The 24,622-nt window shown below is 42.5% G+C and overlaps 5 protein-coding genes across 11 annotated transcripts in view; 2 read left to right on the top strand and 3 right to left on the bottom strand.

Annotated features, from left to right (window-relative positions):
- The first annotated feature begins 1,749 nt into the window (after positions 1–1,749).
- On the top strand, positions 1,750–4,253 carry si:ch211-132e22.4 (ovarian cancer G-protein coupled receptor 1). Its single transcript, XM_046357297.1, is given in 2 exon segments — positions 1,750–3,388; positions 3,391–4,253. Coding segments are annotated over 2 exon segments (825 nt in total). The 5' UTR covers positions 1,750–2,640; the 3' UTR covers positions 3,468–4,253.
- A 78-nt stretch (positions 4,254–4,331) lies between these two features.
- lhb (luteinizing hormone subunit beta) lies at positions 4,332–5,976 on the bottom strand. Its single transcript, XM_046357298.1, has 4 exons — positions 5,902–5,976; positions 5,289–5,425; positions 4,968–5,163; positions 4,332–4,766 (listed from the first exon to the last, which is right to left on the bottom strand). The coding sequence occupies exons 3-4, from the start codon at positions 5,148–5,150 to the stop codon at positions 4,521–4,523; spliced, it is 429 nt and encodes a 142-aa protein (XP_046213254.1). The 5' UTR covers positions 5,151–5,163; positions 5,289–5,425; positions 5,902–5,976; the 3' UTR covers positions 4,332–4,520.
- A 7-nt stretch (positions 5,977–5,983) lies between these two features.
- On the top strand, positions 5,984–9,674 carry LOC124040277 (cytochrome c oxidase assembly protein COX20, mitochondrial). Its single transcript, XM_046357299.1, has 4 exons — positions 5,984–6,144; positions 6,514–6,628; positions 8,581–8,644; positions 9,177–9,674. Exons 1-4 carry the CDS (start codon positions 6,115–6,117, stop codon positions 9,322–9,324), a joined length of 357 nt encoding a protein of 118 aa, XP_046213255.1. The 5' UTR covers positions 5,984–6,114; the 3' UTR covers positions 9,325–9,674.
- Positions 9,675–10,327: 653 nt separating this feature from the next.
- LOC124039346 lies at positions 10,328–12,228 on the bottom strand. The gene is made up of 2 exons (XM_046355305.1): positions 11,892–12,228; positions 10,328–11,786 (listed from the first exon to the last, which is right to left on the bottom strand). Exons 1-2 carry the CDS (start codon positions 12,117–12,119, stop codon positions 11,115–11,117), a joined length of 900 nt encoding a protein of 299 aa, XP_046211261.1. The 5' UTR covers positions 12,120–12,228; the 3' UTR covers positions 10,328–11,114.
- A 254-nt stretch (positions 12,229–12,482) lies between these two features.
- Positions 12,483–24,622, bottom strand: part of arfgef3 (ARFGEF family member 3) — a 45,871-nt gene continuing 33,731 nt past the window's right edge. For 5 of the 7 annotated variants that reach the window (XM_046357296.1, XM_046357289.1, XM_046357290.1 and 2 more), the window contains exons 30-34: positions 22,551–22,682; positions 22,085–22,215; positions 21,841–21,849; positions 19,651–20,893; positions 12,483–17,038 (exon numbers count right to left, since the gene is read on the bottom strand). In XM_046357296.1, coding sequence (XP_046213252.1) covers positions 16,847–17,038; positions 19,651–20,893; positions 21,841–21,849; positions 22,085–22,215; positions 22,551–22,682 — 1,707 coding nt within the window. In that variant the 3' untranslated portion in view covers positions 12,483–16,846. The remainder of the gene's footprint in view (positions 17,039–19,650; positions 20,894–21,840; positions 21,850–22,084; positions 22,216–22,550; positions 22,683–24,622) is intronic. The other 2 variants (XM_046357292.1, XM_046357294.1) reach the window with 1 other exon arrangement.

The following is a 24,622-nucleotide window of genomic DNA, read 5'->3' as shown; positions in this document are numbered from 1 at the left end:
GCCAAGTCATCTGATGCAGCACTCCATCACTCTCTTTGGTCAAATAGCCTTTACACAGCCTGGAGATGTGTTGGGTCATTGTCCTGTTGAAAAACAAATGATTGTCCCACTAAACACAAACCAGATGGTATGGCGTATCTCTGTAGAATATGGTAGCCATGAATTTAAAATAAATATAATAATAATATAATAATATATGCCATTTAGCAGACGCTTTTATCCAAAGCGACTTACAGTCATGTGTGCATACATTCTACGTATGGGTGGTCCCGGGGATCGAACCCACTACCCTGGCGTTACAAGCGCCATGCTCTACCAACTGAGCTACAGAAGGACCAAATCAGACAGTGTCACCAGCAAAGCACCATCACACCACCTCCATGATTCGCGGTGGGAACCACACATGCGGAGATCATCCGTTCACCTACTGCGTCTCACAAAGACACGGTGTTTGGAACCAAAAATCTTTGTCCTGTTGAAAAACAAATGATAGTGGGACTAAGCGCAAACCAGGTGGGATGGTGTATTGCTGCAGAATGGTGTGGTAGCCATGCTGGTTAAGTGTGCCTTGAATTCTAAATTAATTTCAGACATTGTCACCAGCAAAGCACCCCCACACCTACATGATTCATCCTGGGATCTACACACGCAGAGATCATCCGTTCACCTACTCAGCATTTCACAAAGACATGGGGTGTTGGAACCAAAAATCTCATATTTGGACTAATCAGACCAAAGGACAGATTTCCACTGGTCTAATGTCCATTGCTTGTGTTTCTTGGCCCAAGCAGGACTCTTCTTATTATTGGTGTCATTCATTGGTGGTTTCTTTGCAGAAATGAAGGCCTGACACTAAAGCATTTATTTGGGCTGGTAACTAATGAACTTACCCTCTGCAGCACAGGTAACTCTGGGTCTTCCTTTCCTGTGGCGTTCCTCATGAGAGACAGTTTCATCATAGCTTTAAAAGTTCTTGAAATTTTCCGGATTGACTGACCTTCACGGCTTAAAGAAATGGTGACTGTCATTTTTCTTTGCTTATTTGAGCTGTTCTGGACATCTTGGTATTTAACCAAATTGGGCTGTCTTCTGTATAACACCCCTACCTTGTGACAACACAACTGATTGGTTCAAACACATTAAGAAGGATAGAAATTCCACAAATTAACTTTTACCAAGGCACACTTGAATTGAAATGCATTCCAGGTGACTACCTCATGAAGCTGGTTGAGAGAATGCCAAGAGTGTTTAAAGCTGTCATCAAGGCAAAGGGTGGCTACTTTGAAGAATCTCAAATATAAAATATTTATTTCTGTTGTTGGTTACTACATGATTCTATATGTGTTCTTTCATAGTTTTGATGTCCTCCATATTATTCTACAATGTAGAAAATAGTAAAAATGAAGAAAAACCCTTGAATGAGTACGTGTGTCCAAACTTTTGACAGGTACTGTATGTGACCTCACAATTTCAACATTAGTGACAAGGAAGTAATTTTTCTGAAGTATTTGCACAATATTTTGTTTGTTGCATTTGTGTGTGGTGGAGGATTGTTATCACGTTTCATCATTGTCTCAACATATTGGTTTTAAGTCTGATAGACCTAGACATTGTGACTGACCTATAGTAGTATGGTGGAATATCACTAGTAAATTTGTTTTATTCTCCAGTAGCTGCCTGTACCACAGCACATCAAGTCTGTAAATATAAAACTAACAGCTTCTTCACCCAAAATGGTGTATGCATATTATAAGATGTGTGCATGAAGTGTATGATGTTACACGTCAGATGTAATATTCCTGTTGTCATTCTGAAATACATTGAAATAGAAACTTAGTGTGGAATGGATTAGGTCCGGGATCTTTTAACCACTGTTAGTAATGTCATATGATCTCCCTGGCCAATAAGAAATTGAAGACTGATAAATGCTATAGTAACACATTGTGCAATGACTTTTGACATCCTGGAGTGGTGGACTTCCTGTCTCACAGTATTTAAGGCTCAGAAGTACATGCTGTATGGTCACTGGGTGTGCACCGTGAGTATCTGTGCTGTAAAAAAAGAAGAAAATGACTAGACTATTTTTTTTGCATGTTTCTAACTGTAGATTCCACATGGTTGCTAAAGGGTTATTTGAACTTTTCTTGTGCTACACATGTTAAACACTGAAATGCGCAGTGATGATTTAGTTATTCTTATTTTTTTATATTATATGATATTCATAAAAAAATGTAGTAATGGCTCAATTGATTAGTTAATTGCATAAAAAGAGACGTTTAAGGTATCCTAACATTTACACAATGTAAGAATGTTAATGTCTATAGACCTTGCACTTTGACAGGTTTGTATTACATGTTCAGTTTTACTAAAAATACGCAGAACGTAGAACTATTGAGAATACTTCCTGTTTCTTTAGAAGGGAAAGGCTTTTAGATTTAGAGTAAAGATGCATAATGCAGCTCAAAACTAGACCTATTTTAAAGAATCATGACCGGGATCTTAGATGTTATAGAGTAAAACACCAGCTATTTCACTTTTTTTCTTAGTGTAGGCACAGCAGGAAAATATTAAGGACCTTGAACTTGGAATCTGAAGAACCCTGCCATTCACTAGTTCCTGCAACAACAAGCAGCATCAAGGATGGAAGCAAGCCTCTGCAATATTTCGGACAACATCACATCAAATAGGAGCCTCATTGAAACCGTTGTACAGTGGACAACATTCTCCATTGGTTTTCCTCTGATCTGTCTGTCAATTTATGCCATGTACTTCCTGATCAGAGTTGATCACATCGCTCCAGTCTATGTTATCAACCTTCTTATTGCAGATCTCATTCAGATTTGCATGAGGCCATTCATACTGTCTGGTACCTGGCAATTTATAGTCATGTTGATTGAATTCTTTGGTATTAGTGCAAGCATTGGTTTCATGGTATGTGTTGCTCTCGAGAGATATCTTATGATTGCATTTCCTCTCTGGTACCGTTTTCGCCGTAACATCAAATACTCGCTCATAATGTCCTCCATTATCTGTCTTTTTCCTTTCAACCAAATCTCCATGTTTTACCTCACACCGACTATTGAGATTTCACTTATTTTGTTTGCAGTTAACCTCCTCATACCCTTTCCACTGCTTGTGTTCTTCCTAGTGGGCACATTGAAAGCTCTGTCCATCTCAATCTCTGTGCCAGCTGTCGAACAGAGACGGATTATTGGTACCCTGGCCCTTGTGCTGGGCAATTACACAGTCCTGTTCCTACTCATCATACAATATCTGATATCAGGGGTAACATGCCAACACAATGTGGAGATTGGGACAATATTTGAGAGATTCAGCCCGCTTGTGGATCCTCTACTCTATGTGTTCATGAGAAAGGGAGCTAAGGACACTCTCTGGCCTTCCCCTGCTTCGACAAGCTCATGGGTGATGAGGAGCAGTCAGGTCACCAACACTATGACCATGACTGATAGTGGAGTAGAAGGCTCCAGGTAGGACAGATCCAGGATAATGGACTATCTGTATGATTCACTATGTATAACTCCTATCAACTCTTTGTTAAAATTATCGGATCGAAACGTTGTCAAAAAAGCGGTGAATTGGGAGCTTTAACAGTCTGCGGCCTTGTTCTTTTCTTTGTTAAAATTATACGGGCCTCCCGAGTGGCGCAGTGGTCTAAGGCACTGCATTGCAGTGCTTTAGGCGTCACTACAGACCCAGGTTTGATTCCAGGCTGTGCCATAACCGGCCGTGACCGGGAGTCACAAGGAACGGCACACAATTGTCCCAGCATTGTCCGGTTTAGGAGACGGTTTGGCCAGGGGGGGATTTACTTGGCTCATCACGCTCTAGCGACTCCGTGTGGTGGCCCGGACGCCTGCACGCTGACTTCAGTTGCCAGTGAATGGTGTTTCCTCCGACACATTGGTGCAGCTGGCTTCCGGGTGAAACGGAGGATGCATGACTCTACCTTTGCTGCAACTCCCCAACGGGCTCGGGAGAGGCAATGAGACAAGATCGCAATTGGATATCACGAAATTGGGGAGGAAAAAGGGGGTTAAAATGTTTAAATAAACCTACTTTACTTTTATTGTTGTTAAAATGTGAAGAGTACATGCCTTGCTTTTTAATATACAATGCATAACATACTGTATTGTACACAGCCCTATTCTGCATTGCACTATCTTTGTTGGGCTTGTATTGCAGCTTTTCAGAAAAATATGGACTCCTTTCCTTCAATAAATTGATAATGTGGATATTTGAGATCGCTCTTTCTCCTCTATTGTTCCCATTCTCTCCCGGAGTCGCTCTTAAAAGAGGACACCTGAAAGTGGTCAGAGTTGGAGTCAGTTTATTCAGATCCCAATATGAGTACAAGTACATTCACATACAACCTACAAGCCCATGTCTGTAGTACCTATGAAATTTGAGTTCAGTTTGAGTTCACCATACATTGGGCCTACATGTCATTACATGGGCGGGTGTAATATAACATGTCATTACATAGGCAGACATGTTGGCTGTCACCACATGTCACCATCCGTTAGTACTCTTTGGGTAATGCAGAAGTCTGGCTGCAGGCTCTCGATGGTACAGTCAGAAGTGTCCATGTTACAGAGGCTGCAGTCACAGCTCAGAGCCACAGGGTAGGTGACATGAGGGTCCACCCAAGGGGGACAGTCAGGTAGGCGGATCGTTTCATAGCGGACGTCCCAGTAGGTGCACACATGCTGGTACACGGTGGAAAATGGGCTCTTGAAAACCGGCTCCTGGTAAATAAATACACAGGAGGAAAGGTAAATGTAGATCAATGTTTTTTTGTTTTCACGCATTAGGGGTGTTTCTTGTATTTGATACGCAATTATTAAGAACACATTGACAATTAAAGGAAGTTATGGCCTTCTAAATAAGATAACACTAACCACTGTATAGTACATTCAGATGATACTAAACCAGTGTATACATTGTACCTTGGTGACGCAGTGGCCACTGCAGATAGGGGTTTGAATGACTAAGCACGTTGGGCAGCCTTCCTTCTCCAGAGACACAGTCTGGTTGATGGGCTGACAGGGCTGCATGAGAGACCCCTCAACGGGTTCCAGGAGAATGCACAGAAACAGGGAGATCAAGGTGCCTACATGAAGACCTAACATCCTGAAAGAGAGCCTGTGAAAACAAATGATTTTCTCTGATATTAGAAATGGTTCAGTGTAAATTGCTTATTATTTGAAAATTGTTGTAATAACTATATATAACAATAAGAGAAGTCTGATCAATATAGATAGGTTTACCTGAAGGACTCAAAGGGTTCAGCAGGCAGCAGAAAGTTGTGTCTTGATGGGCAGTGTGTTTGGGCATTTATACAGTGGAGGAGGCTAGTATTCAGGGTTGGATGCTCTGCTCATGATTTCTCCCCCTTCACAACAACCTTGAATAGAATCCCATGTTGGTAACAGAATGGATTACTTTGACACAATGACTTCCTCCTGACCTCTACTTTGCACAGTTTAGACTTCTGCATGTGGATGATGACATTGCATCAAAATATTAATTCATTTGACACCCTAATCCCTCAAGAGTTGATGGCTTTATAGGGTCAGATTGACATAATTGTCATAGAGTTAGATCCCTGCTGTACACAGGAAGGACATGTTTTGATGTTAATGCTGCACATGTTATCAAGGTCCAAGCAAGTACATTTTGTTGAGATAGAATTTCATTGACAGGATTAACCCTATTAATCACACACTTGTTCATTGGTACAACGGGTAGTCATTTGAGTTATTCTGTGAATAGCCCACTGTTGGATACTGCTCAAGGTTTTGGTAAAGCATGCTGTATCAGTTTGAAAGAATTATGACATATAAAAAAGTCAATATATCAAATACATTTATGAAAGCATACCTTATTTTTCAATAAATAATCTGTGTCAGCAATACTTGGAGGAAGACTTCCCGGAACAGAAAAGCTTTTGACCACTGTTTCCTTTTATGAACTCGTGGGTTAATTTCTAACGAACCTGCTAGTGCGCATGCTCAGTGTACAGTGTGATTACGAAAGTAAATACAGGCGATGCTGAAGGTAAATTCCTCATAACAGGGTCAATCTAATGCCATAATGGCCGGTGAAGAGGAACGTGACAAAAAGGTGAGTGTCCTAGACATGTAATTCAGAAAACATTGTCTGTGACAATGCTAACTTAGCTAGCAGCAACTCATTTGTTGAAGGTCAAGAATATTATTGGTGGTGATGTCGCTACAGTAGTTGTCTAGTTTGCTTAAGTAGGTAGCTAGCTAACGGTAGTGTGCTATAGCTGAGTATGTGTTTCTTCATTACATTTTTAACTAACGTTAGCTACCCCTCTTTCGTGTCTGCTAGCTAACAGTATGAATGTAATATAATGTGATGCTTGATACAAGATACAAGTAATCACGGTTTATATCTCAGTAATTCTCTGTTTATTCTCTGTGTAGTTTCATTTCCCATAATGTGTTTCATATACGGTATGCCATTTAGGGTTTCAAGGTGCTGGGTATTCTGGACGTTCAAAACACACCTTGTGCCAGAGAGGCTCTTCTACATGGATCTGGGGGATCCCTGGCTGCTGGCCTTTTGCACTTTTTGGCCACAAGTAAGTTTGATTTCCCTGCAGATTCACTGGCATACATCAATGATTGGTTTGTTTGAGTGTAATCTCAGAACCCATAACCTAATCTCGTGCCAGATACATGTATCTCTGTCTTGAGCGATTTGTTTGGGTGAAATCTAATCTAATCTAATGTCCATTAATATGAGCATAGTAAGAATATATTACTTCTGTCATAGGTTTCTCCATAGATTATATTGACAAGATAGCCGGGTGACTGCTCTAACAATGGAAGTTGCCTTGTGCATCCACATACAGTACCAGTTAAAAGTTTGGACACACCTACTCATTCAAGGTTTTTAATTCATTATTTTTTTAAAACTATTTTCTACATTTTAGAATAATAGTAAAGCTATCAACTATGAAAGAACAAATATGGAATCATGTAGTAACCAGAAAAGTGTTAAACAATTTAAACATGTCTTCAAAGTAGCCACCCTTTGCCTTGATGACAGCTTTGCACACTCTTGGCATTCTCTCAACCAGCTTCAGGAGGTAGTCACCTGGAATGCATTTCAATTAACAGGTGTGCCTTGTCAGAAGTTAATTGGTGTAATTTCTTTCCTTTTTAATGTGTTTGAGCCAATCAGTTGTGTTGTGACAAAGTAGGGTTGGTATACAGAAGATAGCCCTATTTGGTAAAACACCAAGTCCATATTATGGCAAGAACAACTCAAATAATCAAAGAGAAATTACAGTCCATCATTACTTTAAGACATGAATGTCAGTCAAGAACTGAAGAGTGCAGTCGCAAAAACCATCAAGCTCTATGATGAAACTGGCTCTCATGAGGACCACCCAGAGTTACTTCTGCTGCACAGGATAAGTTCATTAGAGTTAACTGCACCTCAGATTGCAGCCCAAATAAATGCTTCACAGAGTTCAAGTGGCAGACGCATCTAAACATCAGCTATTCAGAGGAGACTGTGTGAATCAGGCCTTCGTGGTCAAATTGCTGCAAAGAAACCACTACTAAAGGACACCGATAAGAAGAAGACTTCCTTGTGCCAAAGAAACACGAGCAATGGACATATGACTGGTGGAAATCTGTCCTTTGGTCTGATGAGTCCAAATATGAGATTTTTGGTTCAACACCCCATGTCTTTGTGAGACGCTGAGTAGGTGAACGGATGATCTCTGCGTGTGTAGATCCCACGATGAAGTATGTAGGTGTGATGGTGTGGGGGTGCTTTGCTGGTGACAGTGTCTGAAATTTATTTAGAATTCAAGGCACACTTAACCAGCATGGCTACCACAGCATTCTGCAGCAATACACCATCCGACATGGTTTGCGCTTAGTCCCACTATCATTTGTTTTTCAACAGGACAATGACCCAACACACCTCCAGTCTGTGTAAGGGCTATTTGACCAAGAAGGAGAGTGATAGAGTGCTGCATCAGATGACCTGGCCTCCACAATCACCCAACCTCAACCTAATTGAGATGGGATGGGTTGGACCGCAGATGAAGAAAAAGCAGCCAACCAAGTGCTCAGCATATGTGTAAACTCCTTCAAGACTGTTGGAAAAGCATTCCAGGTGAAGCTGGTTGAGTAAAATGGCAAGAGTGTGCAAAGCTGTTATCAAGCTATTTGAAGAATCTAAAATATTGTTTTTTTGGGTTATTACATGATTCTATATGTGTTATTTCATAGTTTTGATGTCTTCACTATTATGCTACAATGTAGAAAATAGTAAAATAAAGAAAAAACCTTGAATGAGTAGGTGTGTCCAAACTTTTGACTGTTATTATGAAACTTATTTTCAATCAAATAAGCCTCATGTAATTCAACACTCTCATAGACCTCCAAACAAAAAAGGGCTTATCTCACAAGGACAGATTTTGGGCAGAGTAAATCCTCTCCTTCAGCTCTTCCTCTATTGCTTCTCACAGTATTTCTCCATTTCTTACACATGCCTTTAATTTGTCATTCACAGGTCGAGTGAAGCGGTCCTTTGACATAGGTTTTGCAGGATTCATGCTTACCACACTGGGATCATGGTAGGTTTTGAAGTCCGTGTTGATTTATAAGCTGAGCCTACTTGTTGGCTAGTTGATGTCCATTAAAAGCGAGAATCCTTATTTGCTACTTCCATTTTTGAACTTACAAATTAATGAAATAGACCCACTGATTCTTGAAATATAAGATTGTTTTAGTCCAATGTTTGTAAACAATGTATAGCCTCAACATGGTTAAAACTATACTTTTGCTGTCCTTTCTTGCATTGCTCTGTCTGTGAATTTGAGAGTGGTTACTTTTCTCCAGGTCCATCCCTCAGCTTTTTACCAAAACACAGGCGGGTGACCACTTTATTATTGTCTCATTTTAGAATATTTATTCAGCATATTCATCTCATCTATTTGTGTAGTACTTACAACCCCTATGCAGCCAATTTAGCCTATACCCCAAGGCAGCCAATACAGCCTACACCCCTATGAAGCATATACCCCTATACAGCCTAAACCCCTATGCAGGTCCCTATGTATTAACCAGCCCTTTACACTGATGGTCTATTTCTGCTGGCGCTCTCAGGTTCTACTGTAGAATTACCAATGCCAAGCTCCGTATGCAGCAAAGGTTGATCCAAGATGGCATCAAGAACAAGGTCATGTATGAAGGCACGAGTTTGGACACCGTCAGTAAACCAAAAGAGCAGGAGCCTTGCCCTTCATGTCCTTGAGATTATTACATGTTCCCGTTGTCAAATCATTGATTCTTTCACACACCCTTGACTGCAGTTCACAATGGCCACAGCCTTTAAATGTTCTTCTATTTATCTGTCTTATTGGATCATGTCAGGCATGGTTTGTCTGACAGATTTGTTATTTCTATGTAAAATATTCTGTAACATGTTGTTTTTGTGCACAATGGTGGATCTATTCATAGTTATTTAAGAGATGATTGGTTGTGCGCTGAATAAATATTGATTGACTTTCTGTACAGTGTTATGCCTTTTGGTAGGCCATCATTGTAAACTAGAATGTCTTTTAACTGACCTTGTTAAATAAAAATGAGTATGTGTGGACTAAATAAGAGTACTGCAATAGTCTATTACCGGATCACCAGATGGCCACTAGATGGCACTCTGCATCATATCATACCACAGCACTGTAGTAAATCTTCCACACCTCACTATCTATCATCCAGCCCTACTGGAGTGAATGAGAATGTGTGCGTTCTGGGTCTTTAGGTCTGACACAAAGCTACAGCGGAGAACTAGTCCTCGGTCTCCTGTCCTTCTTTCACTCCTGTTGTCTCTTAAGAGGCATGCATTTCCTGACTGCAAACTGTGTGCAAATCTTTGTCACACCGAGGCTAGGGGCTAAGGCCACAGTGGAGAAGCGGACCTCTCCACAAACTCCCAACACACAGGTGCTGCATCTGTGATGACAGTATGGGTGTCTCGATAGCTCACTGGCCCCTCCATCTAGGGTCCAACTCATAGCAAAAGTAAAACAATGTAAGTTCATATTATCTGCCTTGGCCCTGTGCTGCCACATAATGGGCCTCTCAGATGGCCTTGTTCTTCTCAGTGTGCAGCATTGTCGAAGGCCTACATCCAGCTTACTAAGCAACTTGTGGATAGTTTGTCCCAACGGTCGGTAAATGTCAGTCTGCAGCAGCCAGCCAGTGAACTGTTTACAAAAAAATTAATTAAGACAAAAACAATATTAGATGTCAAGACTTTAATGTGTTTACAATGAATTGATACATATTTGGACTATCAAATATCACTTCTTCAGTTAATGAAAAATATTAAGAAATATTTAAAATAGACCACTCATTTACATTTGGTATTTCATCTTCCTTGATCATGATTATTATATATATATATTTTATAGCTGTGCAGGAAGGGAGTAATTACATTAGAAATAAGTCTTAATGATATGAATAATATAACTATAAATAAACATAAGATATGTTCTTTCCTTTTTTAAACATGACCAGATAAAAGAAATAGCTTTATAGACATTTCTGCAACTATCAAAAGCTCCTCAGACAGGTGTTAAACAGTATGAAACGCACAGTAACAGTACCATCTTGATCGGCTTATTCTGAATAATTCTGACCATTGACCTCCATGCATTGCTTAACACTATCATGAAAAACTGCACAATATGCTGTACGACACAGCCTAGGAGAAACCCTGGTCTCATACTGTATGTGCTGCCAACTCTTCGGTCATGCTATACATGTTTAGTATGACAATGAAGGAATACAGAGAAGAGTTAGCAAGAGCACAAACAGACTGTTCCATCAGGCTACAAAGGTACATTTTACAAACACAAAGAGAAGCTGCTCTATGGTTTCAGCTCCTGGTAGCAAGAAATTAAGGAATGACGATCCAGAGATGTTATTTTGATATTGGCCAGGATTCAATCCAGACTGCAGAAGATTTGCGTTGACTGCGTTAACATTTGCTTAAAATGGTGCATTGCCAGAAAGGAGCTATCCGATTGAATCCTGCCCTTAGTCCGTGGACTGTTCCTTCACTGAGTCTGCATCTGTTCTCCCTTGACCAGCAGGTGGATTGGCGCTATTGATGCTGGCAGCTCGATCCGCACCTCTGGAGCTTCTGACAGAGGCAGATCGGTCTATCTTAGGGGGATCCACATCTCTTGAGTTTCTAACAGTGGCAGCTCGATTCAAACCTCTGGAGGTTCTAGTGCCTTCAGCTTGATCAACACCTCTGGAGCTTCGGACACTAGCAGATCGATCCACACCTCTGGAGCTTCGGACACTAGCAGATCGATCCACACCTCTGGAGCTTCGGATGCTAGCAGCCCGGGCTAACTTAGTGAGGGTCTCCTCATAGGGTGTTGGCAGGTAGACCATGAGGAAGACTCCGTCAGACATGTCTGTCTCAGAGCTGCAGCTGGGGATATGGTCTCTGTGCAAGGCCAGTGAGGACAAGAAGTCAGTGCTGCTCTCTGGGTCCTGGAGGTCCTGCAGATCTTGGAGCTCCTCCAGGTCCAGGGTGATGACGTTTGTCAGAGCCAATTTGCTGGTAGAGCATCTCCTGTAGACCAGGAAGCCAACGAGGCTGATGAAAAGGAGAGAGGTTGTTGCTACGACAACATAAAGGATGAACTCTTTGCTCATGATGTCCTCACTGGGGGTCAACTCATTCCAATGGTCACCCTGGTGATAGAGTAAAAGGTGTGAATAACACTAGTTACTTCTATTTCACATACTTTTAAACATCTCATCCATTTTGTTTAATGTGCATCCTGTTGATCAACTCACCTGAGCATGTTTGTCGAGAGAGGGGAGCGGCGACGGCCCAGACCCAGGGACCCAGTCAAGGCTATCTCTGCCCGCTGGCCCAAACTTCATCCAACCGCTATCCAGTAACATCCGCATGATGCTGGGCTGAAAGCCTGGGCTTGGAGCGCAGAGTGGAGCGACGATCAGAGCGATTATCACTCTCGTGTCAGGGTGTACAATACTTACAAATGAGGGCATGACAAGCATGGGTCCAGCTAAGAGATCACTGAGGACGTAACAGTGTCCAATCACAGCCAGGCTTCTCCAATCTCTTTGGATTTACTCACAGCAGCACCACATTTGGCCTACATTGCAAATCATGGTTACGTGGGTGGTTGGTCAACTGATGTGGCGAGTGAGGTGCATTTAATTTGTAGTGGGAAAATGTACTCTTAGAGAACCCCCCCCCCCCCCCGTTATTCTGGCTTGTCCCTGTCAGAGAACCAGGTAAAAACCCTTTCACCCACAAACACTGATTTGAGAAAAGTTCCTGACCCCCTCTTAGATGAAGAGAGAGTTACATAATTGAGACAAATATAAATTGTATAAAATAAATCACCAGATCCGGTAATCGATTTGTTTGTTTATTCTACAACACAACATAAAAGCGCTTTGAAATATACTGAGTATGAATACAAACATGAATACATACAATCTGAAGACAAATTACATCAGCAAGGGAGTCCAGCCAGAGAAAGAACACAAACATAAGTTACTTTTTATCAAAGGCAGAAAAAAAGCTTTTAAAAATCACTGTGACAATATTGGCTCTATTAAATCTGTGTCGTTGAAGAATTACAAATTGTGTGATAGATATTTAAAAGGTACTGTAATTCCTGATTGAGCCGACATATGCAGCGTTTACCATGAATGCAGTCTCCACGAACGCTGAAACGTTGCCTTTAAATTTCATGCTGTAACACAGAACTTCCACGATAGGGATTGAATAGAGCCCTAAGTAAGACATTCTTTCTGCCAGGCTTGTGCCATTCAGTTCATCCATAATACCGACCAGTCATTCAGAGGAAAATGTACAGAATTTATAAACTGGCAGAATTTTGACGGTATATGTACACTTAGTTGCCGAACAGTAAAATAATCATAAAACATATTCATATTAATAACAATATATTAACCAAATGTTTGTAATAATCAGTTAATTTAATTTTGTTTGGCTAAACACTTAAGATGGCAGAATTAATCTGTTAACAAAACAGTTGTCTTAGTGCATGAAAACGTTACAGAAACCGTCAGGCATGCTCCACACATTAGAACACTTTCTCACTCAAATTGCCTTAAATTAAGCATTACACAATACACCTCTAGCTACAGGGCCCAGCTGTAAAAGAGACCTTGGTCTCAGTCTGTGTTCCTTGTTGAAATAAAGGTATAATAATACCATTGATGTCAAGTGATTTTAATTCAAATCATGTGAATTTTGGTTATAAAACAAAAAACACATTGAACTGTGTTGAAAACAATTGCCATCTCATGGGACCATACTTATGGGTATTCATGCGCCATAAAGTAATGTGCTCCCGCACTGCAGAACATATGGAATTGGACTATTGATGGTTTCAAATAAATGCATCAACACGGTTTGGGGCAGAGGAGTACAAATGTGTTATAGGAAGCAATGATATTGCCACAGTCTAGGACGATTAGATACACAAACACTCCATTGTTTTTAAAATCCACGTCCATCATCCCATAAACTGATAATTTTGAACAAACTGTGTCAAACAATTGGGTCACAATCTACCCACAAATTATCAACTCCGACAATAAGGAATAGTCGACGGTTTCTCGCTCTCAAAGCCGCTTATATGCCTACGCACTCTCAGGGTCCTGCTCCCCTTTCATACTCAATCAGCAGATAGGAAGCTATGGCAGATGATACGTTTCTTGGAAAGGATCAACAGTTAGAAGATAGTGCCTCTATATAACACATTCACAAGCTTCATGCTCAGCATAATTTCCAGAGAGATGATGCTGTAAAAGTATACAACGAATGGAACTTAATAATCATCAGCAGTTTACATCAATGGCTCCATTCAATCTTTATTGCTGAAGTTAAGCTTTACAGCATGATGAGACTGGTCTCAGACTATAGGTAACATTTAAAAAATGTACATTTCGGGAAAACTCAAAATAGTTGGTATATTTCGTTTGGTTACATAAAACAGAAGGTTACCGAAGGCAAAAACAAAAGGAGGATGTTTGGTTGTAATATAACGCAAACGTATAGTAACCCAAATGTTGCGTGTTCAACCCTCATCATGGACAACTTTTGCATTTAGTAACTACTATTTGTTCAGCTACTTAGCTAACCCTTTCCCTAACCCTACCTACCTTAACGTTAGCCAGCTAGCTAAATTTAACCGCAACAAATTGGAATTCGTAACATATCATACATATTGCAAATTTGTAACATTGTATGAATTGCAATTCATAACACATCATACGAATTGTAATTTGTAATATATATGGAATGGATGATGGGCATCCACAAATTAATACATACCATACAAATTTACATTTACTATGATACCCCTGAGTTCAGGTTGGCGTGATTTGACATTTTAACAGCAATATTCCTGTGGAGACTGTATTCAAGGTAAACGCTGTATGTGTCAGCTCAATCGGAAATGACCTTTACATTTCTAAAATCGCCCCAATCTGTAATGCTTCAGATTGAATAGAGCCCCTAGACACATACAGTGGGCAGGTCTTTGGTCATTGTACAGTCATTTTCACCTCCCAAAGTTGATCATTTCATTAAGACAGTAAACAAAAAGGTACATTCTATAATAAACAGTATGTATGCAAAAGACTGTCCCAGGTTGTCAGAAGAAAATACACTATAAAGCACTGTAATAAGTAAACTTGACACTGAAAATTCTACCCCCAGTACTGCAATGGAGACCAGATGAGAATACACTCAACAAATTATGCAATGAAAGCAATTACTAAACTTTTCAATAGTAGAATATTACATGAACTCTCATGACATAATTCTAACATAATAACAAGTTACTTTCTAGATATCTACATTTAAATGTACTTATTTTTCCATTTTCTTCTATATGAAATCATCTTGATTCATTGTAAAAGTGTGTTACTATAATGAGCTTGAGAGTGCTTCCATATAAAAATGTACTATATTCACAAATGCATTTTGGCCAACTTCAATTTTTTTCTATTCTTGCCTATTTTAGAGTACAGTAGAGCTGAAAACCTAATAAGATATATTTATTTTTAATACCTTTTAAGCGCAGACATTTACTACCAGAGATTCAACTAATCTTTGGAGGCCAGCATGAAAATGTCAACTGTATCAAAACATTAGGGAACAAATGTACATTCAAGGGAACATGTTTTGAGAGCAGGTGCATATTATATCTACCAATAAATAATCCACTAAAGTTACTAAAATCCTAGACAAAATTGTGTGGGTGGTTACATAAAAGGCTGTTCTTTGACTGCTCAAATTTACACAAACAGCAATGGCGAACATATATTATAGTGATACATGTACTGAGTGTTCAATCATCTGTCCCTTTTCATTAATACCCAAGCAGATGTCAGCTATTAGAGCAGGGTCAGAGAGGTCAGAGAGCGACAACACGATAGCAATTCCGACATTTCCTATAGAGGGGCTAGCGAGGAGTCCGGGTATGGTCAGGGAAAGGGGTAGTGATTGGAGAATTATCATGTTTGGGTCTGACATTATCTAAGGATGACCGTTTCTAGACAGGCCAGGTCTGAGCATGGCTCCAACCCAAACTGTTGTTGAGGTTTGAGGGTATATGAACCAAACAGAATCCTGCCTTACAGTATTTGTTGGGTTGTTTATCAACAGCGCTCTCAATGAGGATCAGCATGTGGGGATTTGCTCTCTGATTTCATTGCACATTGATGAGTACGACTCATTGACCTATATGGTGAGATCTCAGGCGTGCTTAGATAATAGCAAGGCTGTATTTCTATCATGTTAAAGAATGGATGGATTTGGGCAGTGGTGTAGTGGAGGGTAAACGCGAGTAAAATCATTTTGGGCCCAACAGTTTACCTACCTTTTGCAACAAAAAAAATCCCCGAAAGTATAGGGAGCCGTACTCTTTTCACTGCGACAGCCAATTAGAGTTTATCCACCTAGGTTTTTTTAGGGTCATGGTCTATTTACCTAGAGGGGACTGGGTCACTTTCACCAAGGCCTTATGACTGGCTGGTGTCATCAAGGCATCTCATCTCCTCTCATAAACAACATTTGTTAATGTTAATTAATACTAAAGAGAATATCATCCATTTCACTGAGAGGGGCCTGGGCTTGGTAAATCATTTTGCCTGATTTATAGATTGGAATCTTGTCAGAGTGCAGTACACCAATTTACTACTGAAATGTGTAAAGCTAACTGGAACTAATATCTTCATATAGCACAATATCGGATTTATATACAGTTATTCCAATGTCAAATCACAAATATAAATAAAAATATATATATTCTTAATGTAATAGCATATTTGCAGTTGTAAAGAATTTATATAAATAATATGTAGTAAACTTAAATTGGGGTCTACAATAAATAGCTATGTCAGCTAATTTAAAGACACAACGATTCTATTTTTGGTAAAAAGCTCACTTCCATTTCATTAAGGAGTGACAGCGTTAAAGCAAAACCTAGCAAAGATAAACTGCATGACTTCCTGTAAATTACAATCAAACTGAATGACTTCCTGTAAATTACAATCAAACTGAATGACTTCCTGTAAATTACAATCAAACTGAATGACTTCCTGTAAATTACAATCAAACTGAATGACTTCTTGTAAATTACAATCAAACTGAATGCGGCTAAAAGTGGCAATGCAGATTCTCATTGGCTGAGCCTTTGAGTCTCCCCTTTACAAACACTAAGGAACGCAGCTGCTCCTCACATAGTGATGTCATACATTCTTCCTACGCGACTCAGCCACTCTCGCACTGCCTGGCGCACACGGAGGTCAGTCACGTGACAGGTCAGCTGACTAATGCAGGGGAACACGGCGGGCTGCAGGGCCACAAAGGTAGGGTCTGGAAGGAGCTGGATCTGAGTCAGGATGGTCAGAACCATGTTAGTCCATGCCTAGAGAGAGAGTGAGAGAGGCAGAGAGAGAACAAGATAACAAAATAAAGAGAACGAGAGAGAGGATTGAGTGTTTATCCAATCATGAAAAGAGAACTGGACCTGTACCTGGCAATGTTTTCCCTGCATGCAGTCCCACCTGTATCTGGCAATGTTTTCCCTGCATGCAGTCCCACCTGTATCTGGCAATGTTTTCCCTGCATGCAGTCCCACCTGTATCTGGCAATGTTTTCCCTGCATGCAGTCCCACCTGTATCTGGTCATGTTTGCCCTGCATGCAGTCCCACCTGTATCTGGTTATGTTTTCCCTGCATGCAGTCCCACCTGTATCTGGCAATGTTTTCCCTGCATGCAGTCCCACCTGTATCTGGTCATGTTTGCCCTGCATGCAGTCCCACCTGTATCTGGTTATGTTTTCCCTGCATGCAGTCCCACCTGTATCTGGCAATGTTTTCCCTGCATGCAGTCCCACCTGTATCTGGTCATGTTTGCCCTGCATGCAGTCCCACCTGTATCTGGTCATGTTTGCCCTGCATGCAGTCCCACCTGTATCTGGTCATGTTTGCCCCCACCTGTATCTGGTTATGTTTTCCCTGCATGCAGTCCCACCTGTATCTGGTCATGTTTGCCCTGCATGCAGTCCCACCTGTATCTGGTTATGTTTGCCCTGCATGCAGTCCCACCTGTATCTGGTCATGTTTGCCCTGCATGCAGTCCCACCTGTATCTGGTCATGTTTGCCCTGCATGCAGTCCCACCTGTATCTGGTCATGTTTGCCCTGCATGCAGTCCCACCTGTTTCTGGTCATGTTTGCCCTGCATGCAGTCCCACCTGTATCTGGTCATGTTTGCCCTGCATGCAGTCCCACCTGTATCTGGTCATGTTTGCCCTGCATGCAGTCCCACCTGTATCTGGTCATGTTTGCCCTGCATGCAGTCCCACCTGTATCTGGTCATGTTTGCCCTGCATGCAGTCCCACCTGTATCTGGTCATGTTTCCCCTGCATGCAGTCCCACCTGTATCTGGTCATGTTTCCCCTGCATGCAGTCCCACCTGTATCTGGTCATGTTTCCCCTGCATGCAGTCCCACCTGTATCTGGTCATGTTTCCCCTGCATGCAGTCCCACCTGTATCTGGTCATGTTTCCCCTGCATGCAGTCCCACCTGTATCTGGTCATGTTTCCCCTGCATGCGGTCCAACCTGTATCTGGTCATGTTTCCCCTGCATGCAGTCCCATCTGTATCTGGTCATGTTTGCCCTGCATGCAGTCCTATCTGTATCTGGTCATGTTTCCCCTGCAGTCCCATCTGTATCTGGCCATGTTTCCCCTGCATGCGGTCCCACCTGTATCTGGTCATGTTTCCCTTGCAGTCCCACCTGTATCTGGTTATGTTTTCCCTGCATGCAGTCCTATCTGTATCTGGTCATGTTTGCCCTGCATGCAGTCCCACCTGTATCTGGTCATGTTTCCCCTGCATGCGGTCCCACCTGTATCTGGTCATGTTTCCCCTGCATGCAGTCCCACCTGTATCTGGTCATGTTTCCCCTGCATGCAGTCCCACCTGTATCTGGTCATGTTTCCCCTGCATGCGGTCCCACCTGTATCTGGCCATGTTTCCCCTGCATGCGGTCCCACCTGTATCTGGTCATGTTTCCCTTGCAGTCCCACCTGTATCTGGTTATGTTTTCCCTGCATGCAGTCCTATCTGTATCTGGTCATGTTTGCCCTGCATGCAGTCCCACCTGTATCTGGTCATGTTTCCCCTGCATGCGGTCCCACCTGTATCTGGTCATGTTTCCCCTGCATGCAGTCCTACCTGTATCTGGTCATGTTTCCCCTGCATGCAGTCCTATCTGTATCTGGTCATGTTTCCCCTGCATGCAGTCCCACCTGTATCTGGTCATGTTTCCCCTGCATGCGGTCCCACCTGTATCTGGTCATGTTTCCCCTGCATGCGGTCCCACCTGTATCTGGTCATGTTTCCCCTGCATGCGGTCCCACCTGTATCTGGTCATGTTTCCCCTGCATGCAGTCCCACCTGTATCTGGCCATGTTTCCCCTGCATGCAGTCCCACCTGTATCTGGTCATGTTTCCCCTGCATGCAGTCCCACTTGTATCTGGTCATGTGTCCCCTGCATGCAGTCCTACCTGTATCTGGTCATGTTTCCCCTGCATGCAGTCCTACCTGTATCTGGGCATGTTTCCCCTGCATGCAGTCCTACCTGTATCTGGGCATGTTTCCCCTGCATGCAGTCCTACCTGTATCTGGGCATGTTTCCCCTGCATGCGGTCCCACCTGTATCTGGTCATGTTTCCCTTGCAGTCCCACCTGTATCTGGTCATGTTTCCCCTGCATGCGGTCCCACCTGTATCTGGTCATGTTTCCCCTGCATGCAGTCCCACCTGTATCTGGCCATGTTTCCCCTGCATGCGGTCCCACCTGTATCTGGCCATGTTTCCCCTGCATGCAGTCCTACCTGTATCTGGTCATGTTTCCCCTGCAGTCCTACCTGTATCTGGTCATGTTTCCCCTGCAGTCCTACCTGTATCTGGTCATGTTTCCCCTGCAGTCCTACCTGTATCTGGTCATGTTTCCCCTGCAGTCCTACCTGTATCTGAGCCTCTGAGTCTCTAATGGAGACGCTGTGGGAGCTTGCTGTAGAACCGGAGCGGGGTCTGATCTTCTCCTGCCTCAGCACCTCTGGCCCGGCACTGAACGAGTGTCTCATGGGCCCCGGGTCCACCAGCTGCTGGGGCCTCTGTGGGTTGGAGGACTCTGGGCACCTCATCGTCCCTGCCTCGCCCCTGTTCTCTCCCCCCTTGGTCTCCTTCACGAAGGTGGAATGGTTGTGCTGCTGCTTTCTCTTCTTGTACTCCATCATCAGCTTGGTGATTGTCTTGTCGGTGGCGATGGTGTATAGCTTGTTCCCAGCACTCTCCCACCACTCCTTCTTGCGGCCCGCTGGGTCTCTCCTCTCCCCTCTCAGGTGTGGCAGGCTGTCCATGCAGTAGCCAGCAGTAGGGCTGTGTGTGTCCTCCGACGGCGTCTCTGCCAGGTGGGAGCGCACGCTGTCATCTGAGGGTGTTCCCCGGCCAGACAGGCCTCCCGTGGAGGGAGTGGGAGTCTCGGGGGTGGAGGGGAAGAAGGGCAGGAAGAAGAGGGGGTCCCCCCGGAAGACGGGCACTGCCTCGTCCACCAGGTTCTCCTGGTCCAGGTGCATCTGGATGTAGTTGTTGCAGAGGTCCATGCAGAGCTTGTGCAGCCGCTTGACCAGCCAGGCCCAGTCTGCGCTGCTGACCGGCTGGATGCTGAGTGAAGGGATGGTGGCCCTCCACTGGCGCTTCTCCTTCCCCCGCGGGGGACTCACCTGAGCCGTCTCCTCGAAGATGTCCTCGTCCTCGGAGGAGCACTGCTGGGAGGAGTCGGAGCTGCCTTCGCCCTCCTCGTAAAGGATCTTCTTCACCAGCTCAGCAGTGATACTCTCTTGGTTGGTGAGCGTGGCACACAGCAGGGCCTGGAAGTAGATGTTGAAGCTCATGGCAGACTGGCGGTACAGGTTGGCAGCGCCACACACCCCAGACACCTTCATCAGCAGGTACTTGAGGCCCGGGCGCGTGTCGAAGTCTCGGGCTGTGCGGTAGGAGTCCAGCAGAAGGTCGAAGATGATGGCCAGGTTCTGCATAGAGATGTAGCGCAGGAAACCAGATGGTCTAGGATCAGATACTGGGGTGGTCTTCTCCTGGGTCTCAGCATCACCAGGGTGCTTAAACTCCTCCAGCAGAATGTCATACAGGTTCTGGAGCAACACTTGATGAGAGAGTAAGCTAACCACTATAGTTCTGAAAGGAATCCTATAGATCAGATGGAGAAAAAGTTTAATGAAACCATTTATGTAAATAGATTCCCATTTTACTTATATTTGGTTTGTCTGATTGTCAGAAACATGCAACAACGTACTGAGATTTAAGCTTTAAAGTTTTACGACACTGCTTTTAAAAGCTACAATCCTTAGTTGCTACATCCATTTTTGGACATATAAATGAATGATATGTACCCATTGATTCTTGAGGAATATAATATGAGCTTAGTTCAACTGCTTAGAAATACCTCATGAGCTTAGGTCAACTGTGGTACCCTATCATCAGAACCCTAAATATAAGCTTGGTTGTTTGTAAACAACAAAAATGTAAACAAACAGTAGCCTCAAAACATGGTTAAAACTATAATTTTGATATCATTGATGGTCAGTCCTTGCATCCATAGCTCGGTTTATGAATTTGAGAGTGGTTACATTTCTCCAGCCCCATCCCTCAGCTGTTTACCAAAACAAAGGCGGATTGACCGATTTGCCATTGTTTCAATTAAGGACTCTAGCTTTAAATCGCAGACATCAATTTCTCCATCCTTCTGGGCATCATATGAGGTTTCTGATAAACAGCATTAAAGAAAAGGTCCTTAACTGAAAGTCAAAAGCAGATTTAATAAAAACCACATTGTAATCCCAAAGAGCTTGATCAAAATAATAATACTGTATCAGAGGTCAGAGGACTCTGGGAATATTCTTATTTTATAAAAATGGAAAGAATTTCATATCTACGCATGGTGGATAAGACAAAGTCTTCATCATCTGCACAGTAGCTTATGTCATCTGATAACAGATGTTAAAATGACATAATATGGTCCATGACATTGAATGGATGCTTAAAGGAAAAATGTAAATATTGAATATACAGGTGGGCATAAATGCTGCTCACAGTAAACCAGAATCATGGTATGGGTGTCATCGAAGTGCTCTTACCCAATTTTTCTGTTGTAAGTCCAGCACATGAGAGAGAAATCAGCACATAAGGAGATAGAATATACTGCACATCGAAAGCTACATTCTGAGAACGGGCTGTGAACCCAGACAAACTGTAACACACTATATATAGATAGTGAATAGAGCAATGATTCAAAGTTGATGGTGTACTTGTACACGACAGGTTGAACACGCAGTATACAAAAGCCACCACACACCAGCTATGTGATTAAACGTTGCAAACCTTTTCTGAGTGTGACCATTGGATTGCTGGTCTGAAGGGAGCTCTATGATGAGCACACAAGACTGGGCATGCTCAAAGCCTTCTTTGTTATTGGGGGTTTTAGGGGAGCACTGGGTGTCCAGCATAAACACCTAAAGACAGGAGGAAGATAGGAGACATGTTCAACAACTATAAAGTCATACTGAACAATATACATGAATCATGACATGTACTGTCTACATAGAAGATTTGAGACTTAATACAGAGTTTTGAAATGTTGTTTAATAACATCTAGATTGATGAATAGTAGTATTGGACACAGGTCTGACTGTGGACAGCCACACATGTATACGTCATTTCACATCAACATGCATGTAAGCCTAGGCTTAGATTCAATCCGGACTGTAGAAGATCCGTGCAATAGGGCGACTGAAATGTAAAGGTGATTTCCGATTGAGTAAACTAGTGTGTGGTGGTGGAGGGTCACCTGCTGGGCCATGGCTCTGATTCTCCAGTACTCTGCCTCAGCAGAGGGGGAGTGGGACGGAGCGGCCACCTTAACCTCACAGGCGTCCCCAGAGAAGCTGTCTGAACCACTACGGAAACACGCCAGCAGGTTCTACACAAGAGGTAGAGACGCAGAAACACACACAGGTTCTGTGTGGCACTCTGGCATGCATGCTGAAGCTATACAGTCTGGAGCACAAGGTTACATACAATGTGATCCAATCAACAGGATCTAGAACACACTGATCAACTGCAACTCTCTCAATCAGACACACATGGAACGTCATACAAACAGTTGAGTCAGTGAAAGTATACATACACCTAGGATCATTTTTTATGTCTAAAGAAATGAATGAATGACAGTAATCCCAACATTCATTACTGGAACTAAACAGCTAAATTATAGTGGACATTTACTTTTACTAGGGAATTAATGACCTGTCCTGAATGTAGATGACCCTTTTACAACAACTATGACTATTTTATAAAGCCCTTTTTACAGTTGTCACAAAGTGCTTTAAAGCCCCAAAGAGCAAGCAATGCAGAGGAAGCACAAAAAAAAAATCACAAGCCTGAGAAAGTTGGTCTTGTCCATACAGTATGCCTGCGTGCATATAGAGTCTACCACTATATGTTTTAAGACTGTCTGAATAAATGCTGTTAGTGAAGACACAATGCATTCTTAAGTAGAGTAATCTCTTGCAAGGTCACTATATTTAAGGTCTGTTATTGATATTAATGCATCATGCATTTAAGCCCTCTTTCTACTACAATACAAGTAGAGACAATCTTTTTATTTTCTCTCTAAAAAGGCTGCAGCTTTAAGCTTTAAAGAAGATTATATTTGGTCCTCTCATATTGTGCAGGGCTGGGACTGAGGAAAATACTTGTCGTGAGACGTATCCTTCTAAATGTAGCCTACCTAGTGTAGGAATGATATGGGGCTAGATGGAAACATGCATTCATTCACCTGCTTCCACACACCACAGCCATAATCAGAATGGGTTAAAGGCCCAATGCAGTCATTTTTTATCTCAATATCAAATCATTTCTGGGAAACAAGTACAGTGCATTCAGAAAGTATTCAGACCCCTTGACTTCAACATTTTGTTACATTACAGCCTTATTCTAAAATGTATGAAATATATATTTCCTCATCAATCTACATACAATACCACATAATGACAAAGTAAAAACTGTTTTTTAGAAATTGTAGCATTTTTTTTTTATATCACATTTACACAAGTATTTAGACTCTTTACTCAGCACTTTGTTGAAGCACATTTGGCAGCGATTACAGCCTTGAGTCATTTTTGGTATGACGCTACAAGCTTAGCACAACCGGTTTTTGGGGAGTTTCTCCCATTCTTCTCTGTGGACACTCTCAAGCTCTGTCAGGTTGGATAGGGAGCATTGCTGCACAGCCATTTTTGGGTCTCCAGAGATGTTCGATCTGGTACAAGTCCAGGCTCTGGCTGGGCAACTCAAGGACATTCAGAGACTTGTCTCAAAGCCAGTCCTGTGTTGTCTTGGCTGTGTGCTAGTGTCGTTGTCTTGTTGGAAGGTGAACCTTTTCCCCAGTATGAGGTCCTGAGTGCTATGGAGCAGGTTTTCATCATTAATCCCTCTGTACTTTGCTCAGTTCATCTTTCACTCGATCCTGACTAGTGTCCCTGTCCCTGCCGCTGAAGAACATCCACACAGCACGATGCTGCCACCACCATGCTTCACTGTAGGGTTGATGTCAGGTTTCCTCCAGACGTGACGCTTGGCATTCAGGCCAAAGAGTTCAATCTTGGTTTCATCAGACCAGAGAATCTTGTTTCTCATGCTCTGAGTCTCTTTAAGTGCCTTTTGGCAAACTCTAAAGCGGGCTGTCATGTGCCTTTTACTGAGGAGTGGGCCACTCTACCATAAAGGCCTAATTGGTGGAGTGCTGCAGAGATGATTGTCCTTCTGTAATCTTCTCCCATCTCCACTGAGGAACTCAGGAGCTCTGTCAGAGTGACCATTAGGTTCTTGGTCACCTCCCTGATCAAGGCCCGTCTTGGT

Source organism: Oncorhynchus gorbuscha, linkage group LG07 (assembly GCF_021184085.1).
Source record: "Oncorhynchus gorbuscha isolate QuinsamMale2020 ecotype Even-year linkage group LG07, OgorEven_v1.0, whole genome shotgun sequence".
Lineage (NCBI taxonomy): Eukaryota > Metazoa > Chordata > Actinopteri > Salmoniformes > Salmonidae > Oncorhynchus > Oncorhynchus gorbuscha.
This window is presented reverse-complemented; position numbering and strand designations above follow the sequence as displayed.

What these genes read in the sequence shown, in the direction of transcription:
- lhb (XM_046357298.1), bottom strand. Translation starts at nt 5,150, where the DNA reads ATGTTAGGTCTTCATGTAGGCACCTTGATCTCCCTGTTTCTGTGCATT. An exon ending in GTGGCCACTGCGTCACCAAG is followed by an intron (nt 4,767 to 4,967) that starts GTACAATGTATA and finishes TTTATTTACCAG; the next exon opens with GAGCCGGTTTTCAAGAGCCC.
- LOC124040277 (XM_046357299.1), top strand. Translation starts at nt 6,115, where the DNA reads ATGGCCGGTGAAGAGGAACGTGACAAAAAG. An exon ending in AAGAGGAACGTGACAAAAAG is followed by an intron (nt 6,145 to 6,513) that starts GTGAGTGTCCTA and finishes TATGCCATTTAG; the next exon opens with GGTTTCAAGGTGCTGGGTAT. An exon ending in CTTACCACACTGGGATCATG is followed by an intron (nt 8,645 to 9,176) that starts GTAGGTTTTGAA and finishes TGGCGCTCTCAG; the next exon opens with GTTCTACTGTAGAATTACCA.
- LOC124039346 (XM_046355305.1), bottom strand. Translation starts at nt 12,119, where the DNA reads ATGCTTGTCATGCCCTCATTTGTAAGTATTGTACACCCTGACACGAGA. An exon ending in CTCTCGACAAACATGCTCAG is followed by an intron (nt 11,787 to 11,891) that starts GTGAGTTGATCA and finishes CTCTATCACCAG; the next exon opens with GGTGACCATTGGAATGAGTT.